General features: G+C 41.8%; 1 protein-coding gene across 7 annotated transcripts in view; it reads right to left on the bottom strand.

The window, feature by feature from the left end:
* Window positions 1-20,299, bottom strand: part of dmxl1 (Dmx-like 1) — a 223,220-nt gene that overhangs the window by 16,903 nt on the left and 186,018 nt on the right. For all 7 annotated transcript variants that reach the window (XM_060837582.1, XM_060837607.1, XM_060837615.1 and 4 more), the window contains 5 exons: window positions 19,813-19,899; window positions 19,474-19,595; window positions 18,173-18,314; window positions 10,455-10,515; window positions 174-301 (listed from right to left, as the gene is read on the bottom strand). In XM_060837582.1, coding sequence (XP_060693565.1) covers window positions 174-301; window positions 10,455-10,515; window positions 18,173-18,314; window positions 19,474-19,595; window positions 19,813-19,899 — 540 coding nt within the window. The remainder of the gene's footprint in view (window positions 1-173; window positions 302-10,454; window positions 10,516-18,172; window positions 18,315-19,473; window positions 19,596-19,812; window positions 19,900-20,299) is intronic.

The raw sequence follows: 20,299 nt of genomic DNA, 5'->3' as shown, positions 1-20,299 counted from the left end.
AACATTCATTGTGTTATTCAGGGAACTAGTACATCATTTGCAACAGCACAATAGAAGCTCAACATTCTCCAGAGCATTACGCATATACTAGGAGTGCATGACATTGCTACATACCAAGTACAAATTGTTCAACTCTTCCACTATGTTTATACTGTCTTTCTCAGATATCATACCTTATTACCCTGATGATTAAATCGTATTCTAGTTATCCTGGAGTTGCCAGAAGGTCGAAAACATGCTAGTTGATGAGAGTGACCCCACTCAAACATTCGAACACTACCATCTTGAGCACCAGTTAGATCTAAATCATTGCAGAAATAATGCTTAAATTATTTAACATACATCAATTTCTTAAAATCTACAACCTCCCCCGAACGGCATGGCTGCAATTAGGCAGCTCCTTCTGCTCAGTGCTGAATGCCCAGTGGATCAGGGATGTTTATTATAGAACTTTATAACTGGTTCAAACAAATTCCCAGACAGGATTTTGTTTTAAATACAGAAATTCCTCAAGAAACTCAGGTCTCTTAGCATCCATAGAGAGAAAAAAAAGTTTATGCTTTGAGTTCAGTGACCTTTTGTCAGATGTGAAGTATTAACTGGTTTAGAGACACACGCTGGCAAGTGGGACTAGGTCACACTGGGATGTCTGGTCAGTACGGACAAATTGGATTAAAGAGTCAGTTTCCTTGTACGACTCTCTACAGACGTTGTCAGACCTGTTGAGTTTCTCCAGTACTTGGAATATGCTTCAAATTTCCAGCATCTGCAATTTTTGATCCTTATTACCCTTTTTGATGATATCAATTGACATGCCCGAGAAACAGGTTTTCTGTACACTATTAACTGCCCTGCATTATGAAGGAAAAGTAGAAATAGAGGAAAAGTTGAGAAATTTATTTTGTTCAAATTAAATTGAAAATCCCTTTAAAATTTGCACAACACTTAGGAGCACACTAAAAACTAATGAGGTTAAAAGAACTATGAAGCAAAGACACACCAAATATTGGTTATCAGAATCACATTTCTTTTATTTTTTCATGTTTATTCCTGGTTTCTGGATATCAGGTGAGTAAAAATGATTTAAAGAAAATGGGCTTTCACAAGACTGGTTAAACTGAAAACATTCCAGATTGTATTTAGCTTTATTGATAAAGAATATTTTTTACTCCTTAATAATCACATTAACAACTTCCACTTGCTTGACAGTTATCTGCGTCAACATCTCGGAACACATCCCAACTATCCACAAGTTCTCATTTTTTGTTAATTGCAGCAGAATAAATTGCCTGCAGTTAGCAACTACACACAATATGCAAAAACTAATCATTCAGACAGTCAAATTGCTGCATAAAAAAATTCATCTCACTTTTGTTGGTCAGATATCATGGACCCATCTCCTCTGGTTAGTAACCTTCTGTCAATGTAAGTTGCCCTTACTTTGCCGATCAAAATCATTCATAAATTTCAACACCTCTATTCAATATCACTTAATGTGGGGAAAGATCTGTTACCCCGCCTACCCATAGTAGGCCACACAGAACATAGGAAAGCAAATTTCACCAAACTATACCAGCAACACCCAGAATGCCTTAGCAGTGACCAAACAGGCTGACAAGTGAAACCAGACAGCATTTGCAGACAAGGGAATACACTTCCCAAAACACATTAACAATACCCTGTCAACACAGCTGTCCCAAAGTCCCGAGGCAGTCTCATAACAAAGCAATACCAAAGCCAGACAAAGAACAGGTCAGAGAGAGAGAGTGAGAGTGAGAGTGGCACCACCAAGGATCTTGCTCTCAAGACGGGAACAATGGAAGCACCTGACGGTTTCAAAAGAGACATTCTCGCCTACCTGCAAAGAGAATTGAAATCTCCTGATCCCATCAAGAACTCACTGATACTGTCAGGATGTTACTCTGTACTGACAATCAGGACATTCTTCTCATAACTGTTTATCAATTATCATCATTGTAACTAGATTACTTAATTTCCAAATACTTTGTATGTTTCCCTATTTAAATTAACCTTATTGTACAAGATTCCTATAAAATCTGGCTCCACCCGCAACACGAGGAAGAGAATTCTCAGCTCCCTGGACAGACTGTCTGCTCTGTTTCAGCTTAGTCAATTTCTCTTCTGTGATATCGCAGTACTAATAAACCGTTTGTTAATTTCACTTCGAACTGTGCTTTGTGATCCCTAATTTATTGGGCTAATTTCTCCAACAGTTTGGCATTAGTTGACAGCTTCTTTTTCTCTCAACAGGGTAAGCGAACCTGATATTTTAAATTTAGCCTAATTCGGACCTGGTGGCCAGCCCTGCCCCAGCGGGTCAGACCAGAGAATGGCTGGACGACTGCAGAGGATGGCCACAATTCTGATCTAGCAACTGCGGTGAATTGCTTCAGCTACCACAGACTTGGCCTGGGGAAGTAGTCTGGTAAGTTCCTAAATTAATCAATAACATTTTAACTAAGTTGGCAGCCAGATACTGTGGTAATTCAGGAGTTGAGGAACCACAGACTTGGCCTGAGGTGGTAGTCGGGTAAGCACCTAAAGTGATTAACTAAATTTTAAAACAATTTGCCACACGCGTGATCCAAATTGTGTCACGATCCTAATCCAGCAAGGGAAAGACGGATGGGCAGAGAAAGAATGGCAAGATAGAAGGTAAGACCGCTAATCAATTTTTCGCTTCAACATTGATAGATCCTCAGTGCAAAGGAAACTGACCCATTGTTGTTGTTCTGTCTGGTGGTTTCGAAGTGTTTGTTTTGGGTGTGTCTGCTTGTTCTGCAGTTACTGAGTGCTTGTCTTGTCAATTTCAGGTGTCCCACCTGGTTGTATTTGTTCAGCACTTAAGTGTTTGTTTACTTTGTGGTCAGCGATTACACACTTGATTACCCTTTATTGCTTCACCTGTCAATCACTCACTGCCTGTGTGTTCTGTGATCGCTCTCTGTTTTTTCCTCAAAAGCCAAAGCACAGAACTTAAAAATCAATCCAGGAGGTCCAAGACGCCATGTGGGCACAGACATCCAGTCTCTGACAGAGATGCCATCTATGAGAGCTGGGCAATCCCAACCACGTGGAGAGAATAGCTCAGAGCCAAAACTGAACAAGAATACACAGGAAAGGCATGGTAAATACATGAACTTCAAGAGTAAGGTAGGAGATGCTCTTGTTACACCTGGGTCACCAGCAGACACAGTTCTAAAAGAGGACAGCCATTACGTTATCCCTTTCACAGGGGACCTTTCCACTGGTCCCAAGGAAATTGGCCATATTGGGGGAGGGGGGGTCCTTCAAAATTGATCACTGGAACTACAGCCATTACAGGGGGGCATGGGGATCCCTCATGGGACACTGTCTACATGTAGCAGTGTCTTGCAAAGTTTCAGGACATTGCCAAACACCATCAGTCCTCTAAGGTAAAAGGCCGCTGTAACAAAACGCCAATGGTGGAGACCTCTAACACCCTAACGCCCCTCAATCCCCAAAACCTCCCCTACTGGCCCCAGAGCCAGACCCGCTGCTAAACGAAGTGGCTGCCTTAGTTACCACACAGTCCATGAGAAGCTCGCAGCAGGACACAGCAGCTGCCGAGCAGCCTGAATCACTACCACTGCTCAACCCAGATAACCATCTCAGGGTCACACGCAGCAAGGCTGCTGCCCAGGGTTACACAGAGAGCCCCACAGTATATGCCGCTGCAATACACCATACCCTCTCTACTTTACACCTGCCATGCAACAGCACCCTCCTGCAATATTCGGATAGTGGTTGTTGGCCTTCACTAAAAATGTATGCAGGCAAAGGGTCTCCATGGAGAAAATGCCACTCTGCCAGTACTTGGGGTATGAACACTCACATGGCCTCAGGGCGATAGATTGATAGGTAGGTAGATAGAGTTGTAGCCATCACTCAGCTTCCCCTGCCAGCCACAGGAACTCAGCTGCAGGCTTTGGCCACCAAAGATGGAACAGGCATTCACTTAATTGAAACAGCGACTGCTCTCTGCTCCTGACCCGTCGGTCCCAGACTACCCTTAGCCGTTCTACCTACATGTCAACGAATCAGAGGGGTTTGCATCCAGCATTTTAACTCAGCTCCATGGGGACCTCTGGCGCCCTGTTGCTTTTTACTCTGTACACACCACCTGTTGTAAGGGAAATGCTGACATGTTTGAGAGTGGTAACAGTAGAGAAGGCCACCCCTGTTGTCCTGGATCACCCATGCACTGTTTTGGTTCCCCATTTGGTCTCCCTGCTGCTAAATTCTGCAGCAACCCAACATTTCATTGCCACCTGGAGAACTGGCTATGGGTTTGCTGTATTGTCCAAAGCCAACCTGTCCCTACAATGTGCCCCTGCCCTGACCCCCCACCACCCTGCTCCCACTCACTCAGAACATCATTGCAGCCAACCATGACCATTTATACCTTGTTCAACAGGTTGTCACCGCACCCTGACCTCTCTGAAACACCAAGACAACCCTGACCTGATACGCTATACAGACTAGTCCTCCTTCAGGCCCTTGGACCACTGCACACCGGCAGAGTATTCCATCTGCACCCCTTTTGCAGTGCTAGAATCAGCTGCGCTGCCAAATGGCACCTCCACACAGGCTGCGGAGCTGTTTGCACTCACTCAGGTTTGTATCATTGCTCAAGGTCACACTGCAAACATTTATACTGACTCCACATATGCCTTCGGAGTCGTCCATGATTTTGGCACATTCTAGAAAGAGAGGCGCTTCATCGCATCAGCAGGGAGGCCACTACAACATGCTGTGCTGATCTCTAACCTCCTGAAAGCAGTCCTGTTACCCTCAGCCCTAACAATTATCAAATGCATTGCCCATGCCTCTGTCACTGCCGTGTCACCCTCAGGAAAACCTCAGCTGATACAGCAGCCCGGGAAGCCGCACTGTACCCCACCACCTATGTCCTGCAGGCGCCTGGAATAGCGAAGGCTCCAGTATTCCCTAACCCCTGGCCACTCCACAGCAGGAAAAGGACAGTTGGGCCCACATTGGGGCCATGCAATCAGCTTTTCTACAGCTGCAGGTACACCCCAATGGCTGCATCATTTGCCCAAGAGCCCACCTACACACACTGGCCCCAGCAGCCCATTGCATTGGCCACACGGGGGCATGATATACAAGGATGCAGTCCTGGTATGCAGTGAGATTCACTCCGCTGCCCAAGCCCTGCAGTCACAGTGCCTCATCTGCCTGCAGAACAATGCAGGAAAGCCTGTTGCCAAATATGACCGCCTGCCAGTTCCTGAAGGGGCCTGTCAGCCACTTACAGATCGACTTTGCACACATGCCCCAAAAACAGGGTTATAAGTACATCCTGGTCATCATAGACATGTTCTCCAAATGGTTGGAAGCATTTCCCACAAGAAAGGATGGTGCACGGTTAGTAAAATACCTCCTAAGGGATGTCGTCCTCAGACCTGGGGTCCCTGGCAAGATAGAGATGGACAGGGGGTCTCACATGACTGTTCTGCTCACGAATGGCATTAGCGAGGCACTGGGGATACCATAGCGACACCACATCCTCTAGCAACCCCAGTCATCAGGCATGGTCGAACAGATGAATGGTACCCTTAAGACTACACTGACCAAGATCACCTAGGAAACAGGACTGACCTGGCCAGGTGCCTTGCTACTTGCCCTTTATAACCAGACCTTGTACACTATCATGGGGGAATTCCCTTAGCCTTAATCCCCTTAAACATCTGACATGGCTGAGTGGTGGCTGGAACCAGACAGGTCCCCTGAGGTTACCACACTAACAATACCACCAGCCATGACCAAATACAGGGACAATGGCCCAGCGCGCTGGAGGTCTGCAGGGTACCACCTGGACAAATGTGGTTATTACCCAGCCTACAACCTCTCCCATGAGCCCACAGCCCTGACCATTGCTGACACTAACACACACGGTCCACCTGAGAATTCCATCTGTTTGAAAAGCACACAGCCATCCGGACAGGAAGCTGGCTGGAGCCGGTGCGCAGACTCCCTGTTCCTAATTTCTGCAGCACATCGATTTGCTGCAGAAGGCAGCATTTTAAACATACCGGTCCTCAACAGGACCAGCCAGAACACCACCTTCCTCACTGTTGGACAGGGACCCAGACCTGCCATCTCCGGACCTACAACAGCACCTGTTTCACCTATGGCCGCAAAGCCTATCCATGGCTGCCGTTGCCCTGGACTGGGAGCTGCTATTTCAGGTGCGCAGTACCATTCATCTATCACTCCCAGACACCTCCCTTCCCAAAGCATATGACCCGCAGGCCTCGCTGCCACCATTGAGGCAGCCTCTCTATCTGATGGCACCCCCCTTTGCAACCCTGTGGTTGCACAAGGAAGCCCACAAACTCACTGCCACACTAGAGGTGGTGGCAAACTCCACAGCTGAAGCGCTCACCCAGCTGAATGTGGAGGCGGTTACCATTAGCACTGTGACCCTGCAGAACAGGATGGCCTTAGACTACTGGCTCACTGTGAAAGGGAGCACATGCGCCCTCATTGTTGCTGACTGCTGCACTTACATTCCTGACCCCAGCTCCAGCTACATTGTCCCCTTCTCATCTCTCTCCTAAGCAAAAAAAAAGGAAGAATTATGGGAAAAGATCTGCCATCCTGCCTAGGCCCACACAGAACATAGGAAAGTAAACTTGGCCAAACGATACCAGACACACCCAGAATACCTCAGCAGGGACTAAGCAAGCTGACTAGTGAAACCAGACAGCACTCGCAGACAAGGGAATACACTTCCCAAAAACATTAACAATACCCGGTCGACACAGCTGCCCCAAAGCCCCGAGGGCAGTATTAGATTAGATTAGATTACTTACAGTGTGGAAACAGGCCCTTCGGCCCAACAAGTCCACACCGACCCGCCGAAGCGACAACCCACCCATACCCCTACATATACCCCTTACCTAACACTACGGGCAATTTAGCATGGCCAATTCACCTGACCCGCACATCTTTGGACTGTGGGAGGAAACCGGAGCACCCGGAGGAAACCCACGCAGACACGGGGAGAACGTGCAAACTCCACACAGTCAGTCGCCTGAGGCGGGAATTGAACCCAGGTCCCTGGCGCTGTGAGGCAGCAGTGCTAACCACTGTGCCACCGTGCCGCCCCTATCATAACACAGCAATACCAAAGACACACAAAGAACAGCTCACTTCCTTTGCAACTTCATCCAAGGATGCGCCATTCTTCCTCAAGTGTTGTGTCTAGTTAAGGCCAAACCAGTAATTTAGAAAGCTTTCCTTTTGCCTTTGTACTCTATGCCTCTGGTTATAAATCCAACAATACTGCATCTTGTAACAATATTCTCAACCTGTTCTGTCACCTTTACAGGTCTTTCAAAGTAGATCTCTTAAACTAACATTTTGTGACAGGTATTCACAGCCTTGGGCCACTAGAATTAACTCATTTTCAACACCATAGTCCCAAATTACTTCATACAGAACAACCTAATTTATTTGAATGAGATAGACGGGGAATATGTTGTTTGGATAACAGATGGTTTGGATAACTGACATTTTTATGGGACCTTGAGATCTTCAATCGGATAATATGAAATTCAGATAATTGACATTCGGATAACTGAAGTTGTTCTGTAAATGAACACAACAAAGAGGAAGATTGATCATTAGACCCCTCAAGCCTACTCCACTATTCACTAACATCGCAACTCACCTGATTACTCCACATTCCAAATAGCCCACTAACTTCTAAACCTCTTGCTTACAAAGGACATATCTATTTCTGCCTTAAAAAAATTTAAAACTCCATCTCTATCACATTGAGGAAAAAACTTCTAAAGAGGAAGAAAAAACTTTTCCATATCTCTATCTCAAATTGTCAACCTTTTCTTTTAAAAAGTGATCCTTAGTTCTACACTCTCCACAAGTGGAAGCATCCTTTCTGCATACACCTTGTTAAGACTCCTCAGGATCTTAACCAAAAACCTGAAATTGTTGGAGAAACTCAGTGGGCCTAGCAGCATTGACAGATAGATAGCAGAGTTAATGTTTCTGATCCAGTGACCCTTCTTGTTGATCTTTTCACTGCACAGATTCCAGGCTAGTCAGCACACCCTTACAGAAGTTACATGACATCACCATGAGAATTTCTGATAAAGGTTCCTGCCTTACCTACAGTCAGGCTCTCAGTGCTACAGAGTCAGTGTTGCATGTTCAGTCATTAACGTAAAGTGCAATAACATCAGTAAGCACAGAGTCTAATAATGTTAAGTCTGTGATACTATAACAATGCAAATATTTAATGTTGCTTATAAACTTAAAAATATCTGTCTCAACAAAAACCATACTGTTGTGCACGTGCCATGTGAGCATTATGGAGCAAGTCTCAGACAATATCATACTGTTAGCAATGTTTTATCCAAGAAACCAGACATGAAAAGCTAATGGTGAGGAGTTGGTACGAAAAGGTGATTGCAGCAGTAATGAGTTTTCTTTTATTGAACAAGTCATTCCTTGTAGGTGTACTACAGATAAAGTGTGTGTGTGTGTGTGTGTGTGTGTGTGTGTGTGTGTGTGTGTGTGTGTGTGTGTGTGGGGGGGGGGGGGGGGGGGGGGGGGGGGGAGGGAGGGAGGGAGGGAAGGGGTGGGCAGCAGAGTGGTGGAATAATTTTAGGCGAATACAGGTGGTAGGTATGACCTGGTTGGTTCAGAGGAGGATTGAATCCTGTTATAAACTGGAGGGAAAGATCAGGTGGCAGGCCTGGAAAGGGAGTCGGGAGATGGGTGGGAAGTTTATTTGAAATTAGAGAAGTCAATGTTGAGTCTTTGGGTTGTAGGCTGCCCATGCAGAAGATGAAGTGCTGTTCCTCCAAGTTGAGGTCTGATTCATTGTGGCAATGGAGAGACCGAGGATGGACATGTCAGAAAGGGATTGAAAAGGGGAACTGAAACCTACCCTTCCCTCCAGCTACCAAATTGATTCATTCTTCCTATTGATCAAGCAGATCGTACCTGTATTTATCTATCAATATCTCACGACTCCACCCATAACCCTTCTCCCCGCAGCACTCCCTACCCCCATTTCTGAAGAAAGTGATGCTGCTTGCCTCACTGCTTATCCAGCTTCTTGCTTGTCTACTTCAGATTCCAGCATCTGCAGCTTTGTTTGTCGAACAGAATTTTATATTGGCATTTTAAAGAGCACAGAGATACAAAACAAGCATCTGACCATGGATTGGCTCACCATTAATGTTCTATCAGAATTTCAGTTTTAGAAAGAAACAAAAATCCTTATCAGTTATTGATTTGGGAAGTAATGAAAGATGGGTAGAAACTCCTCCTGCTTTGGAAAATAAAAGTTTAAGAACCTAAACCCTCAAGAATTTCCATTCATGACCACAACGACTCTGACAATATCTTCTCAGATGTAGAAAATTAAGAAAGAGTCAAGTCCAGGTTACACAGGCTGAAGTTCATGTTGCAGCAACAACAGATTAGTGAAACAATCAATAAATTCATAGACAGGCGTTGATGCAAAAGGTATGGAATGCGACTACAAAGCTAACAAAGCCGTCAGTTGCAGCACCAAAATATCCAGACCACACCAGTGCATCTAACAATTACCTGACTAACATTTATGCAGGTAGGTTTGATAATATCAGCAGCTGCGCAGTGTTACAGAATTTTAAATGCATTCATATTTAAGAAATGCTCAAATTAGATTGGATTCATCAGGCAGAATATAATCTGAAAAGTTCAGCTGTTTGCAGCAGCTCCATTACTTGTGCTTAGAAGGAAGATGGTAGTATGTATTTATGTTTAAACCCAAGATGACTAAATGTGGCACAGAAGCATTGCTTTCATAAGATTACTACTCTTATAGACCTTAATCCCAACTTCTCAGTGGCAAACATTTTTCTAACCAGAATGATTACTGGATCCATACAATTTTCTGTGGAGTCACAGGAACTGATAAATTTTAGGACATCTTTCATTTGATATTGTTTCTTCGAGTTATTATTTGGGTTATTTGACAAACAGGACATATCCTAACAATGAATTCATTAGGAATCTACAAGGTTCTCTCTGTTACGACATTGCAATCCACAGAAAAATTATGAAATTAACAGTGGCAAGATAAAATGGCTATTTCCATATTCCAACTATTGGTTAATAAACTTTGAGGAAGTTTGTTTTCATAAAACAGCTATTTGTTGTTAACCTAATGAGTAATTTACTGAATTCGACTAGTTATTTATGTTGAACCTCTCTCAGCTGGAGACTGAAGTAAGTGGCTAGATCACCAACCTGGTTAAATTTAAAATTTATTGTGACCAGTGGAGTTGTTCTAGAAAAGCAAGCAGTGCACCTCTCTAATTTCAGGTCATAGCAAACATAGTTTCTAACAAATATTCAAGTATACATACAATAAGGTAGGGTTGGATGTGAAGCCATTCTTCTGGCATTGTTCATATTCCTCTTGATCATCTGCCAAAGTGAACAGTTTACATTATTAAATGGAAAACAAATGTAGTGACATTTCTAAACCTTTTGATGCACACCAAATACAAGCACATTAAAGATACTAAACTTTGACACACAACTCAAAATGTCTGCAAATCGGGAAAACAATATGACTTGTACCAACAGTCCCTACATTAGATTCTATTTCTCTTTATTTTTCAGTTTAAGCAAAATTTTCTATACTATAGGCAGCCCCCCTTAACATTTTATTATGTTAAGAATAAGTTACACAACATGAGATCATTATTTCTGGTTGAGCTACAGGGAGAGGCTGAACAGACTGGGGCTGTTTTCCCTGGTGCGTCGGAGGCTGAGTGATGACCTTATAGAAGTTTACAAAATTATGAGGGGAGGCCAGAACTAGAGGGCATAGGTTTAGGGTGAGAGGGAAAAGATATAAAAGAGACCTAAGAGGCAACTTTTTCATACAGGGGGTGGTACATGTATGGAATAAGCTGCCAGAGGAAGTGGTGGAGGCCGATACAATTGCAATATTTAAGAGGCATTTGGATGGGTATTTAAATAGGAAGGGTTTGGAGGGATATGGGCCAGGTGCTGGCAGGTGGGACTAGATTGGGTTGGGATATCTGGTCGGCATGGACAGGTTGGACCAAAGGGTCAGTTTCCATGTGTACATCTCTATGACTCTAATCTGGGTAAGTGCATGAACGTTGCAGAGCCAATTCACAGAAAAAGTTGTGCTCAGTTATGCATTTGATGCAACACAACATTTTCATTCTCAGAATTGTATCTTAGTATTCTTTTGGCACTATACAGGCCATTTTAAAGTAAAATTGGCTGGCTTATAGAGTTTTGGAACAAAACAACCTAAAATAAATGAATCACGTTTATCAAGAGTGAGTAAAATAGTATTTCATTGTTGTACTGCATAGAACATGGAAAATTTGCTGGACATTTCACTCCCTCAGCCTTTTTCGCCATTCGTTATGATTATGTCTGAACATCCAATTTCATTGCCTGTTCCTATGTTTCCCGGATATCTCTTGATCTGTTTAGCCCCAAGTGCTATGCTCAATTCCTCCTTGAAATCATAATATTTTAGCCTTGAAAGCTTTCTGAGGAAGCAAATACCACAGGCCCACCACTCTCCAGGTGAAAAATCTTCTCATCTCAGGCCCAAGTGGTTTAACCCATATTTAAGGTTTTTGCAAAGATTTGCAGTTCATGTTGTGGATGAGGTAGTTGGTTAGTTTGCTAGTTTGCCAAGCTGCTGGGTTATCATGCATAGATTTCATGACTGTGCTGGGTAACAGCATCAATGCAACTTCAGTGAAATGTTGCTGTTCTGTTCAACTTAGTATATCCCATATCCTTAGACTGTGATCCCCAGTTTTGGACTCTCCCGTCATTGGAAACATCCTTCCTGCTATCTAGCCCATCTAGAATATCATAGTTAAAAATCACACAACACCAGGTTATAGTCCAACAGGTTTAATTGGAAGCACACTAGCTTTCGGAGCGGCGCTCATTCATCAGGTGATAGTGGAGGGCTCAATCCTAACACACAATTTAAAGCAAAAATTTACAGTGTGATGTAACTGAAATCATACATTGAAAAATTGATTGTCTGTTAAGCCTTTCATCTGTTAGAATACAGTGATAGTTTCACTTCTTCCATGTGTAAATCACAAAACCTTTTTAAAAAAAAAGGTTGCATTCTCGGGTTAGCTGTTAACAACGGTGATAGTTAGATAATGTGTTGGCCCCCGGTGTTCGCTGACTATGCCATGATGTTTAGATTGAATCTAAACATCATGGCATAGACAGCGAACACAGGGGGCCAACACCTTTAACATATTAGGTAAAAACAATAACTGCAGATGCTGGAAACCAGATTCTGGATTAGTGGTGCTGGAAGAGCACAGCAGTTCAGGCAGCATCCAAGGAGCAGTGAAATCGATGTTTTGGGCAAAAGCCCTTCAACATACTGCCTAGCTATCAGCATCGTTAACAACTAACCCGAGAATGCAACTTTTTAAAAAGAAGGTTTTGTGATTTACACATGAAAGAAGTGAAACCATCAGTATTCTAATAAATGAAAGACTTAACAGACAATCGATTTTTCAATGTATAATTTCAGTTACATCACACTGCAAATTTTTGGTATAAATTCTGTGTTAAGATTGAGCCCTCCACTATCACCTGATGAAGGAGCGTTGCTCCTAAAGCTCGTGTGCTTTCAATTAAACCTGTTGGACTCTAACCTGGTGTTGTGTGATTTTTAACTTTGTACACCCCAGTCCAACACTGGCATCTCCAAATCTAGAATATCATAGGTTTCAGGGAGATCCCTTCTCATTCTTCCAAATTCCAGTGAATATAATCCTAACCAACTCAACGCCTCCTCATATGAGGATCTTACCACCCCAGGAACCAGTCTGGCAAACCTCGCTGTACTCCCTCCACTGCAAGAGCACTTTCCTCAGATAACTGACCAAAACGGAACACAATACTTCGGATATGATCTCATCAAGTATATTTGCAGCAAGACATCCTTATTCCTATACTTAAATCATCTCTTTATGAAAGTCAACATATCAGTTGCCTTCTTAACCACCTACTGCATCTGCATGCATTTCTTCTGTGACTGGTGTACCAGGACACCTAGAGCTCACTACACATTTCACTCCCTTAATTTCTTTCCATCCATTGAGATAATAATTCACCTTCCTGTTTTTCGCTCCTGAATTGGTTCCCCTCATTTTTTTTCACAATGTAATGCATCTACCATGCATTTGGCCACTCACTGAGCTTGTTCTGAAACATCTCAGCATCTATTCTCATATCACAACCTCCAACTCAGCAATGAGTTGTTCAACTCTTGTCCACCCTAACTGCAGAGTACCTACACCCAAAAGGATTTAACTAGAACAGTTTTTCATAGCAGGTAATTAAACTTTTAATGATTTTTCAGGATGTGGGATGTTGCTGATACAACTGGTAAATACTATTACTTGCCAGAAATTGGTGGCAGGTTTGCTTGAATTGCTTGCTATGGTCAGAGCAGTTTAATACTTTTTAAATTAGACACATTGTCAACAACTTTGTTGGAGTTTCGCATCTTGAAACAGGTAAGCCTAGTTTCTGAGAAGCTAGCTGAAAAGTCTGTTTCAGGATGCAGAGACATTGGGAAGGGTGGATTGCTGCAGGATGAATACAGCATGGCAGCTGCCCAGAAATCTTAAGTACAGTTGTATAAACATCTTTGGGGTTATACACAGCTTCACGATGCTATGGAGGCACTGTTTAGTTGATAAACATACTTCAGTTGACACATACAGTCAGTAACATCCTGAACATGTGGGAAGCCAGCAGGATCCACCTATCTTAGCACCAACTTATTTTACATGCACAAAGTTGACATAACTGACTGCTGTGGTAAACAAAGCATTCTTCTGTCAAATGCATTTAAAAGTGTCTGCTGACAATCATCTGACAAATTCTCACTGCAGATGCACATCTCCAATTATTTAAAAATCTGCATGCACATAAAATATAAATCTGATCTTCAACATTTTAAAACAAATTACTTGGTTTGCCAAAAGCTTGACAAACTCCAAAACATGAAAACAGAAGAGAAAAACATCACTATTTCAATTTGGTTCTGAGGTTTCACAGCTTCTATGCATACTCCTGGGTATTACCAAATATGTTTAAATTGAGACTGGAGGGCGCCAATTAAATTAAGTAATGTTAATACAGAGAAGCTTTTTGACAGTGTACGGGACTCTGGTAGGACCGCATTTGGAGTACTGTGTACAGTTTTGGTCTCCTTACTTAAGGAAACATTTGAAACAGGTCCGAGAAGGTTCACGCAACTGATTCTGGGCATAAAGGGGTTATGTTCTATTAAAAGGTTAGATAGGTTGGGTTGGATCCACTGGAGTTTAGAATAATGATTTTATTATCGCAGGCGGTCCAAAAATTCAAATTATTTATTTTGTTATAAACTACCTTTTCAATTTCTGGTGTTTCAATCTTATAAAAATTGAGCAGCGAATCTTTAAGGTCAGATTATTGTAAAAGCAACTTCATAATTCAAGTAAAATGACAAAGTTATGGCTAAAAATATATAAGAAACAGGTATCAATAAAAAGATCATAAGACATAGGAGCAGAAATTAGGGTATTCAGTCCATTGAGTCTGGTCTGCTATTCAATCACAGCTGCTAAGTTCCTCATCCCCATTCTCCTGCATTTTCCCCACAACCCTTGATCCTCATGATACTCATGAACCTGTCTCAGTCTTAAATATACTCAATGACCTGGCCTCCACAGTCTTCTGTGGCAATGAATTCCATAGATTTACCACTCTCTGGCTGAGGAAATTTCTCCTTATCTCCGTTCAAAAAGGTCTTCCCTTTACTCTTTAGGTTGTGCCATCGAATCCTAGTCTCTTCTACCAATGGAAATATCTTTCCAACGTCTGCACTGTCCAGGCTGTTCAGTATTCTGTATGTTACAATTAGAGTATATAAGGATGAGAGGGGATCTATCCAGTATAGACCCAGAGTCCTCAAACATTACTCATATGTTAAGCTTTTCATTCCTGGGGCCATTCTCATGAACCTCCTCTGAACACACTCCAGGGACAGTACATCCTTCCTGAGATATGGGGCCCAAAATTGCACACAATACTCCAAATGTGATCTGACCAGAGGCTTATAGAACCTCAGAAGTACATCACTGCTTTTGTTTTCAAATCCTCTCAAAATAAATGCCACTATTGCATTTGCCTTTATAACTACTGACTCAACCTACAAGTTTACCTTGAGAGAATACTAGACTAGAACTCCCAAGTCTCTTTGCATTTCAGACTTCTGAATTTTCTCCCCCTTTAGAAAACTGTCCACACCTCTATTCTTCCTAAGAAAGTGCATGGCCTCACTTCCCCCATTGTGCTTCCATCTGCTACTTCTCTGCCCACTCTCCTAACCCGTCCAAATCTTCCTGCAGTCTCCATGCATCCTCAATGCTACCTGTCCCTTGACCTATCTGGCAAACTTAGCCAACCCTCAGTTCCTTCATCAAGATCATTAGTGTATAAAGTGAGAAGTTACATTCCCAACACTGAGCCTTGCTGAACACAACTTGTCGCTGACTACCATACTAACAAGGTCCCTTTTATCCCCACTCTGTTTTCTGCCAGACTGTCAAGCTTCTATCTAAGCTAGCACCTTGCCTCTAACACCATGGGCCTTTATCTTACTCAGTACCCTCCAACACAGCATCTTGTCAAAGATCTTCTTGAAGTCCAGGTAGATAACATCCATTGACTCTCCTTAGTCTAACCTGCTCATTACTTCCTCAAAAGACTTCTAGCAGATTTGTCAGGCATGACCTCCTCTTGATGAAACCATGCTGACTTTGTCCTAATTTACCATTCACTTCACAACAAATTCAAGGATCTTACCCATGACAGTGGTTAGACGAGTTGGTCTATAAATTTTCCATTTTTTGCCATACTTCCTTTATAAACAGGGGTGTCATGTTCGTGATTTTCTAGTCCTCTGGGACCCTCCCTGATTCTAGCAATTCCTGAAAGATCACCACTAATGCCTTCACTATCTCTTTAGTTATCTCACTTAGAATTCTGGGGTGTAGTCCATCTGATCCAGGTGATTTTTCACCTTCAGGTCATTCAGTTTTTCTAGCACCTTCTACTTGGCAATGGCTACCATACTCAGCTCTGCCCCCTCACTGTCGAATTTTTGGGATATTACTCGTGTCTTCTGCTGTGAAGACTGATGTGAAGTAATGTAGTTTCTCAGCCATTTACTTGTCCCCCATTACTATCTCTCCAGCATCAGTTTCCAACAGCCCAATGTCCACTTGTGCCCTTTATGTGTAAGAAACTCTTAGTCTTTTTTTATATTATTTGAAAAACTACCCTCATATTTAATCTCCTCACTTTTTTTTTTAATTGTCCTCTGTTAGTCTTTGTAAGCATGATGAAAGAAAGTTCAGTGTCTAAAATTGCTTCAGGCCTGGCTTACTGAAAGATTTCTGCTTCCAAAGTGAAGGGGTTAATATCAGATTCAGCAGCTGCAACTGCTTCCATCATTGAATAGTTAGTATTTGCCTGTACATAGATTTAGTAGGCTGAGAGAGACAAGGAAGGTTCCACACTAGTTCTATGGTTAAGGCACTTGCAGATTGACTGGACACTTTCAACAGAACTATAGTCTATTTCCTTTTACTCCATTTGACTAAGAGCCCTCTCTTTGATGGTATCACTCAGTATTCTCCCTTGAGAGTTCTGCACAAAATGGTTTCTCATAAGCTCTGTGCAATGCTTAAAATCGTTGCTCCCCCAATCTGTCTGATCATGCTTTATGAGGTCCAATTCATTCATTGTCTTTTAGTTGTTCAATTACCTTCAACTGCCTCAGCCATTAGGTTAAATGGCATGTGTTGCCAGGTTGTGGTGAGCTACCAAGAACTAATTGTATCTTGATAATGGCTTCCCTGGAGGGTTCTGATAGCTTTTGCAAATGCTCACAATTTCATAAAAGTCTCTAGCAATTTCTTCAAGATAAGCAGAGGGTAGTCCTAATTCCAGACTATATCCACAAGAACAGTCCGTTTTCTTTGGAGAAACCAGAATCTGGGAACTTGTTTGAGGATTAGAGGCCTCCTATTTAAGATAGAGGAGTTTTTCTTTCTTGGAGGTTTATTAGTCCGTGGAATTCTCCTCCCCAGACATAACAAAAGGCACAGTTATTGAACAATTTTAAAGAGGAGTTAGAAGTAATAGAGTTGCATTGTATAGAAACAGACCGTTCAATCCAACTCGAGATGACCAGATATCCTAAATTAATCTAGACCCATTTGCCAACATTTTGCTCATAAACCTTTCTGATTCATTTGCCCAACCAGATGCCTTTTAAAATGCTGCAATTGTACAGGCCTTCACCACTTCTTCTGGCAGCTCATTTCAGATACGCACCACCCTCTGTGTGAGAAAACATTGTTGGATAGATTCTAGATAAACAAGGGAGTTAAAGGTTATTCGAGGTACACTGGAAAGTGCAGTTGAGGGAACAATCTTGATCAGCCATGACCTCGTTAAATAGCAGAGTAGGCTTAAAGAGTCAAATTACTTAATCTTTGCATCCTCATTTCTTCATTGGCATGTTTGCATAACTCTGGACATTTTATTTTCCACCCAATACCCACTAACTGCAATTTTGCTCAGGTTTCTTGATGCCACACTTAAAACCGTAAGGTACAGGAGCAGAATTAGGCCATTCAGGCTATTGAGTCTGCTCCTCCATTCAATCATGGCTGACATTTTTCTCAACGCCATTCTTTTGCCTTTTCTCTAATTCTTGCTCTCTTAACTATTCAAGCACCTGTCTGTCTTAAACACACTCAATGACTTGGCTCCACAGCCTTATGTGGCAATGAGTTCCACAGATTAATCCCCCATTGGCTGAAGAAATTCCTGCTTATCTCTTGTTGAAATTCTGCCTTGGTGTCAACAGCAGTCATTCTTACCAATTAGCAATACCCTTTGTTAACTCAGTATTTGTTTAAAATGTATGGTTGACTTAATAAATAGAAGGTGAACGGAATAAAGACAAAATCTTCGTTCTCACCACAGACGCCCCTCTGCCAGTCTGCATGCTGCCCAGCCATGGCATATTTATTGGTGTGCCAGGAACTGTGGGAGTATAAGGTGTGCTGCACTGCAAATCACCAAAATCATCTCGAGCATGAACAACCAGAAACTCATCAGATCTATGAGGAATTAGAAAAAGAGTCAACTTTACCAGACAGAAACTATTCATTAACCAGAAATTCACATTTATTCAACAAATAGCTAATGATCCTAGCAAAGTATGTAGGACTAATGCATAAGACAAACTCGACACCAACGAGTTTGCAAATCATTTTCAATCATGCCAGCAACCTACCAGATAAACCAATTAGCTCATTTTACCAATGTGGTGCTTATTAATAAGATAAAATAACTACTCCAGTTCAAACACATACTCCATTATCTTGGCTCAACACCTCATTTTAAAAGAGGTAACAAGTGATACCATAAACACCAAATTATTTTCTGGCAAGTTGGAGATGGTTTTAAACTGAGGTTTCTCCATTTCTTAGTATAGCACATCTGACTGAGCTCCAAACATAATTTTTATCCATAAATAAAATGAATTTTTTTGTGCTCAAAACAGTTTCAGCAATTTCTTCAGCAAGAATTTCTGTTTTTCTTTATGTAATGCCATGGGATATTACAAATGTGACCAGATGTTCTACCCTTTCATCCAAAAGATGGCACCTGGTATAGTTCAGTATTCCTTTACTGGCACATAGTATCATACAGTGTGATTTACCATATCAAATCCTTTTAACATTTTATATAATCATTTGGAAAAGCTGTTAAGGGAATAGAAGTAAAAGTTTTGCAATCTGATCATCTGAAGCCCTAATCAATCCTAGTTAAACTAAATTGTAATTTTCCATCCACAATGCCAATATTTCAACACACCCTCCTTCAGATGAAATACCTGAAAACTGATGTCCAGATGTGGTTTGAGGAAGGCTGTACACAAACTAAGCATAACTTTGCCCCAACCACAAAATATTTTAATTGATCATGGAGATTAAGCATTAGTATAGACTTATTAGCCTTTGAGATTTTATAATGATTTAGATTCTCATTTTAAAAGCTGTGAATGCCAAAGTACCAACATTTTGCATTACTACTTGAGAACTGTCTAACAGGGGAACACATAACACAAAATTACAAATTTGAATAAAACAACTACTGAAGGCTAATGGACTCTACTGCGAGCTTATGAATTAGGATAATCATCTGAGGAGCATTTCACATTGCACGGTCTTCTCAATTACACAGCAGAAAATCAAAATAGCTCCCAAAGCACACCCTTTTGATTCCAGTTCAAACTCATCTTCAACCCAAGTGTAGATCTGGGTAGCCAGGATTGCGGACACATCTAGTTCCTGGATATCATGACTTGTGGCTATGGCAACACAGTTCCGATTAGCCTAAAAAGGTAGCAAAGCAGACCAGTCATATTTTGACACCAATATTAGAAAAAAACAAACAAGTAGACTCTGTACCAATTTTATTAAATTGAAAGTGGATTAATATCCCTTTTTTTAAAAAAGAAAGTATTTATTAGCTTTCATTTGAAAAAGCACATGAACTTACTTTTACAGTGATTAAACTGGCACTTTTTGATGAAATTATGTATTCACTTACTTTATTAATTGCAAATGCTGTAATGATGTCAGATTCTTTATGCACAATCCTTGCCCTTCCACCAGGGTAACCAGAATCAGCTTCCACCTTTGGAAAAAAACCACATTCTGTACTGTAATAGCTCCACCTATTGCCTTATGGTACTAAAGTATAATCCAACATTAGAACTGGATAGCAAAAGCTTTCCAACACATTTTTCCCCAGACATTCACCTTCATCAACTGGTGCATGGCTAGACAAGACCAACAAGAGAAGATTTTTACTGAGAGATAACCACTTTGGAAGTAAAATTATGTTGTGCAGTCGTAACATTGATAGGCATACTGTATAACCAAAATGACGCACTGGATTCGATTTTGCATTCTGGATAAGTGTTATTTTACCCCCACTTTGGATTTCAGGTTTTTGCAATACCAATTTTATCCTTTTAGTTTGCATTTCAACCATGATGGTAGTACTACTGTTGACTCCTGAGCTGGAAGTGACT

This window comes from Hemiscyllium ocellatum, chromosome 2, assembly GCF_020745735.1.
Source record: "Hemiscyllium ocellatum isolate sHemOce1 chromosome 2, sHemOce1.pat.X.cur, whole genome shotgun sequence".
Lineage (NCBI taxonomy): Eukaryota > Metazoa > Chordata > Chondrichthyes > Orectolobiformes > Hemiscylliidae > Hemiscyllium > Hemiscyllium ocellatum.
The sequence above is the reverse complement of the archived record's forward strand: the minus strand, read 5'-3'. Positions and strand labels throughout refer to the sequence as shown.